We start from the raw sequence: 6000 nt of genomic DNA on the forward strand, positions 1-6000 counted from the left end.
AGAAACCGCTGCAACCCGTATTAAATTCATAGTAATCAAATATTAAGCAAAATTTAAGAGTGTTTAAAACTTGATAATTTCTTTGCAATTATATATCTTGCAAAAGTAGTTTAAGTAAAATCTTAGACTTGAGCTAAGCTAGCTTAAATTAAACTTGATAATTTTCTTTTCCAATTATATATCTTGCAAAAGTAGTTTAAGTAAAATCTTAGACTTGAGCCAAGCTACCTTAAATTATTATCAAGAAAAGATTAATAATTTATCTCATGATAGAAGCTGGATAAAAACAAAATTTGCAATATTAATTTAAATAAATATGCCTTCTCTTCTTCAATATTCTAAGCAAGACGAAAAATGTACATGGGGCCACATGAAAATCATGGTACACGGTACTCAACTTAATCTTATGTAACGCATAATCTATTCAGTTTCTATACTCTTTAGGCCTAGTGAGGTTTTTTTCTTCTTTTTATTAGACTCAAAGAGATAGATAGCAAACCTTGCATCCATCAGATCCACCTCTTCCAAGTTTCCCATAATCTCCATCGCCCCAGGACCAAACCGAATCGTCATCTGTAATGCAAAGCGTTTGAGCATCTCCACTACCACAGGCAACACCAACAACTCTATATCCAATGAGTGCTTCCACTAATTTTGGTTTCAACTGGTCTTCTGAATCTCCATGCCCAAGACGACCATACCTTCCTTTGCCCCACGTGTATAGCTCACCAACTGCTGAAACAGCTGCACTGTGTGCTCCCCCACAAGCAATGTCAATTATTTCTTTACCTCTTAGTGCTTCTATCACTTTAGGTTTATCACAAGAGCTAAAAAAATAAAGGCAGAAATGAGTCTCTTACAGGGAAAAAACGAGCCAAAACGTATTACAGACTTGTATAAAGTTAAACATTAAGGAACGAAATCGAAATTAAGTTGAAATATTACTTATATTTTAGGAACGAAGATAAGATTTAAGAAGTACAATAATTAGACATGAATCTTCAAAAGTCAAAATGAAAATAGAAAAAGAGAAACAAAAACTCATAAATATGCAATATCTTTTAATTGAATTAATAAATAGTTTCCAAAATAAAAATGCTAAAAGTACCTAACACTAGGCTAAGCTACCAGCCAGAAAAAAAAGAAACCTCCTTTTAAAAGACCTGTTTTTGCAATTTAGAACCGGGCTCGGAATGATTCCTGCTCATTATAAAAGGGACTTGACGACCTGTCAAGAGACTTTTAGAGGTGAAAAAAGGACCAACAGAACCAACGTGGGAAGGGTCATCCCAATATTCATCATATTCATGAGCCTCAGAAGGAACTCATTTTCCTTGGAGACGGGTCTTTCTTTTTTTCAAACTTTCAGTTATATTTAAAACAAAACAAAAACTTTAAGACTTAAAACATATAAAACCAATCCAAATGACTTCAGCTTGCAAGCTAACTCATTTACTTCTTCGGCTTCTTTGAGAGAATGGTGAACCTACTTATCAGGTCTGACTTCCTCTTTTGTATGTTCTTTTCAGTCCGCTCTTTTTCATCTGTTTTGTTTTTTCCCTCTCCTCGCGTTTTCCTTGCACATTTTAATATGGAATTGGACAAGGCAATATTCACGAAACCCTTTGCAGCAACCGCTCTCTGTAAGTAATCAGTGGCCTCTTTTAAGAGGGCGTCAACAATTGCTCGTTTTTGTCTTTCGGAGGCCTGCTTTTCTTGTCATGATTCCTTAAGTCTGTCTTGTTCTTTTTTTTTGCTGGAAATACCAACCAGGTTCAACTCCCGTTCTTTCTCTTAGTCTTGGACGCTTTATTTAGCAGCCAGTTCTTAGGTCTCGTTTTCTAAATAGTCATGGTGTTTCGACCAATCCGACCTAGCCGGAAAGAGGGAAATCCTTTGGGAATAAAAAACTTTTTGGGTTTCCCTTCATATGCTTTCAATTAATCAATCATACACGGCTTCGCATTCAGGACTCTTTCTGTCAGGGAGGCTCTGTCAAACGGAAGAAGTCTTTCTGAGAGCAAAAAAAAACTTTCTACGTCAGCACTGCCGTATAATAATGAAAAAATTAGAAGCTTCGATAAAAGCGTATACTTCTGCCTACCAAAGCAACCGTCATTGAGAAGATTTGATGCCAGTAATGGTCACCACTTGATGGCGGCGGTTCTACTGAGTTCTCGGCTTGCAGCAATATCTACTCATTTCTAACATCGTAAGCACTTACTCATATTAGGCACTCTTCAGCAAGAACAACTATATCTGATAGACTTCTTGCACTTTGCCTTTCCGTGGCATCTGGGCACCTAAGCGCTTTTAGAAGGATATTAGAAGAGATGGGGCTCTTCTTGATAAATTGTTCCGCAACTGCCTTGAAATGACTTCGCGCCTTTGCTGGAACCCTTGTCTTTCTGCCAAGGTGAGCTTATGAGCATATAACGCAAGCTCAACCTGCTCCCATGAAATAGTGTCCTGCATAAAGTTGTCCAAGTTCTCAAGCAAAATGGTAGAAATTTAATCAGCAGACATGAGAATGTCGGGTATCGGAGTCTCACCAAAATAGTAAGTTTTTCAGCTCGGCACGAAGAGCGTGCATAAGAACTTTGTTTGTCTGGAATACTGCTGTGAATTCCGTAAACAGTTCAGACGAGAATTCGTGTTTCGCAATCATCGAGACCCCAGGCGATAGCTTACCAGGGAACACGGCTTCAAAGACCAATGATTCCGTCACACAAAGCTGCAGTAATCAAAGCTTGGAAGGACTTGATTACTCAGATGATTTCTGCTCTGTGTGCAGCATTTTTGTCACAAAACTTCTCAAGGGTTTTACTTCAATTGCTAGCTGACGGCTCATGATTTGCCCGAGGTATTACCACTTTGTAAAATTGTAATGTTTGCAGATGATGTTGTTATTTTTGCATCCCATGCTGATTTATCCATACTTTTTCATAATCTTAATAACACATATTTATCTGCAGAGGATTGGTAAGCCAGAAATTTACTTTCGTTGAATGAGAAGAAATGTCAATATATGCTTTTTTCTCGATCTGGTTCACAGAAAACAGAACCGTTTTGTCTTTATCTATTAGATACTAAAAAGTGTTGATCAATTTAAATATTTTGGAATTATCTTGGATGAAAATCTGTCTTTCCATGAACATGTGAAAAGAATCTCTTTAAAAATCTCGCAAAATATCGGCGTTCTTTCTCGTTTACGCTATTTTTTCCTAAGGGATATCTTAAAGACAATATATTTTTCTTTTGTTAATCCATATTTTTTTTATTGTGTTTCTGTTTGGGCATCAACTTTCCCTTCAACGTTTAAACCTCTTCGAATTCCACAAAATAAAGCCCTTAGATTAATTTTTAATATCAAAAATAGATCCTCAGTTAGCCATCTTTATGGATCTCCTAGTTTCTTCTCTTTTCATCAGCATCCTCTTATTGCCATTTCTAACATTTGCCACAATTATGTTTTTGGACACCTTTCACTAAATTTTCCCCAGATTATTCCTGACAAATTCACAATTCCACAATTACCGAACATCTCATAGTTCTGATTTCTCTTTTTAAATTAGGCCAACGGTGCGAGCGGCATTTAGCTTGTGTAATACTGCTCCGAAAGTTTGGAATTTAGTCTCAATAGCTGTGAGAAATATTGTAATGATAGAAACCAATTTCTGAAGTTATTAAGAAATCATGTTCCTGATCTTCCGTAATATTTTCTGTTGTGAATGTTTAAGTTTGGATTCCGTAAGAAGTGCACATCAGTTTAAGCTGAAGTTTGATGACGGTTTTTCTTTTTTTGGTGATATACCACGCAATTAAGTATGCCATTAGGCATTTGCGCTGTTTTTTTTTATATGGTTTGATTCCTGTTGTAAATAACCATGTATCTATATATATCTATCTTCTGATTGGGACTGTTGCCTAGCATATCCAACAATCGTAACTGTTGCGAGAGCTAAGGATTTTTCTGCATATTTTGCAGTAAAAACAAAACTCATCATCATCAATACTACACTACCAGGCGTAATGGGCATACTTGGGTGTACTAAACCAGGCGTAATTGGCAACTTTCCTTGCCCATTGTCTTTCCTAAATGCACCTCGGAGACCTTGAAGACAAGTAGGTTTGAACACGCAAGAAAAACACTGAGTACACGATTTTTGCCATCTGAGTATTCCATCCATGGTACTCTCCTCTTTTTAATCAGCCTGCTATTAGTTTATTAGTTAACCTTTGAGAGGGAGAGAATATTTAGACCATTGGAATATAAGCTAATTCGAACAAATTCATACTGGTATGGTTCATTTTCTGAAGCTACAGGAAATTATCTATCCTTAAAGCCCTGCTTTGCTTAGAATAACAAGAAAAAAATAGCAAAGCAAAACTTATAGCAAAATAATATTTTGGTTCTCAACCCAAGCAAGGCATTATTGCAACGAAGCCAACAAAAAAGAAGTATAATATGGATGAAACTTACAACTTATTCCCATGGCCCAGCTTTCCGTCGTCTGCTTCCCCAAAAGAGTACACTTCACCTTCCGAAGATAAGATCAAGCAATGTTTACCTCCAGAATTAACTGCCACCTATAACAAGTCTCAATAAAGTAAGGATGTAATACATTTACTTAGTTTCCCACTTTTACAGCCAACAGGTTTAAAAGCAACTGTTTTTGTTTTTCCAAAAAAAATAAAAGCATCCCTTGTCTCTGAAAGCGCGTGGTCTTTAAAGCGCTAATAAAAACAAGCAGTGATTATATGAAGGGAATGGAATGCAACAGCGAGGCTAAGGAATCTAATTCTTAAGGTAGATCATACAAGTAAATGAATTTTTTTTTGCTTTAAGCTTCACGCCTTCCCAGCCAAAATTCAAAAGGTTTTTAACCAATTCTCATTTTGACAGGAGTCGAAACAGATTAGGAGAGATTGAGACTTTAAGAAATAAGCCACATTTTAGGCCTATTACCATGAATATAGCTGGAGTAATTTAAGATAGTATGATAACGTAAAGGGTTGGGTCGAACAATATCCTAAAGGGCCAGAGAAAGCCAGTAAATTCCGACGTAATACCTTAAATTAGGTATCCTTTTCCAAGATCAGACTGACTTTCTACGATGAACAAATAAACATTCAAATGAGGATAAACCCATTTATAAAAATTCCAATTTTTAACCAAAATATCTAAGGTTTATTATTAGATGATCCGAGTTTAATAGTTTACTTTAGAAGGCAAGCTTTATAACAAAAGAAAGGCGGTGTAGTTTCTAAGATGCATTCTTTTGGCAATTAACTGCAACTTGGATGTTAAAATTTTTGATTTTCTTGATTTTTTTAATTTGAGATTCAAAATCTAAAATTTTGATTTTCTATTTTTTTAGTCCTACGTGCATATGGAACTATGAAAGACCAATGGAGATGGGTAGTATTAGATCATTAGTATAAGAAACTTAACATCTAAAAATATGACCAAATTCCTCGATCCACTTTGAAGGTATGTCACCTTGGTCTATTACAGCTCATATTCAAATTTGGAATCATTGAGCTAAATTGAACATACAACTATGGAAAAAAAAATTGTGACGAACGGAGTATATATATATATATTTATTATAAATATAATATATATATATATATATATATATATATATATATATATATATATGCATTTATTTAGTCTAGAGGGGGGTGGGGCCACATTTGCAGCTTCCTTTCAAATCTTTCAATAAAATTCTAAAAAGAAAATAAATTTTCAAATGAAATTACCCGAAAAAGTTATCATTCAAAATCTATAGGGGGGATGGCAATACCAAGGGGGATATATGCCCCCTTGCCCCTCCTTCACACCCCTCCCCTCTCCAGCTGACACCAAAGGATCAGATACTATAAAGAGCACAAAATTCTATTTAATCGAATTAAAGAAGCTAAAAACCTTATTGGCTACACACATAAAGATAGTTGTAACTGAGAGTGGGAATTTATATATATTCCTTTACCCTT

The 6000-nt window shown here is 35.5% G+C and overlaps 1 protein-coding gene across 1 annotated transcript in view; it reads right to left on the reverse strand.

Annotated features, from left to right (window-relative positions):
- Positions 1-6000, reverse strand: part of LOC136027197 (probable E3 ubiquitin-protein ligase HERC2) — a gene marked incomplete in the record, with an annotated part of 290251 nt that overhangs the window by 55439 nt on the left and 228812 nt on the right. Inside the window, 2 exon segments of the mRNA XM_065704213.1 lie at positions 500-827; positions 4484-4590. Of these exon segments, the coding sequence (XP_065560285.1) occupies positions 500-827; positions 4484-4590 (435 nt within the window).

This window comes from Artemia franciscana, chromosome 5 (assembly GCF_032884065.1).
Source record: "Artemia franciscana chromosome 5, ASM3288406v1, whole genome shotgun sequence".
Classification (NCBI taxonomy): domain Eukaryota; kingdom Metazoa; phylum Arthropoda; class Branchiopoda; order Anostraca; family Artemiidae; genus Artemia; species Artemia franciscana.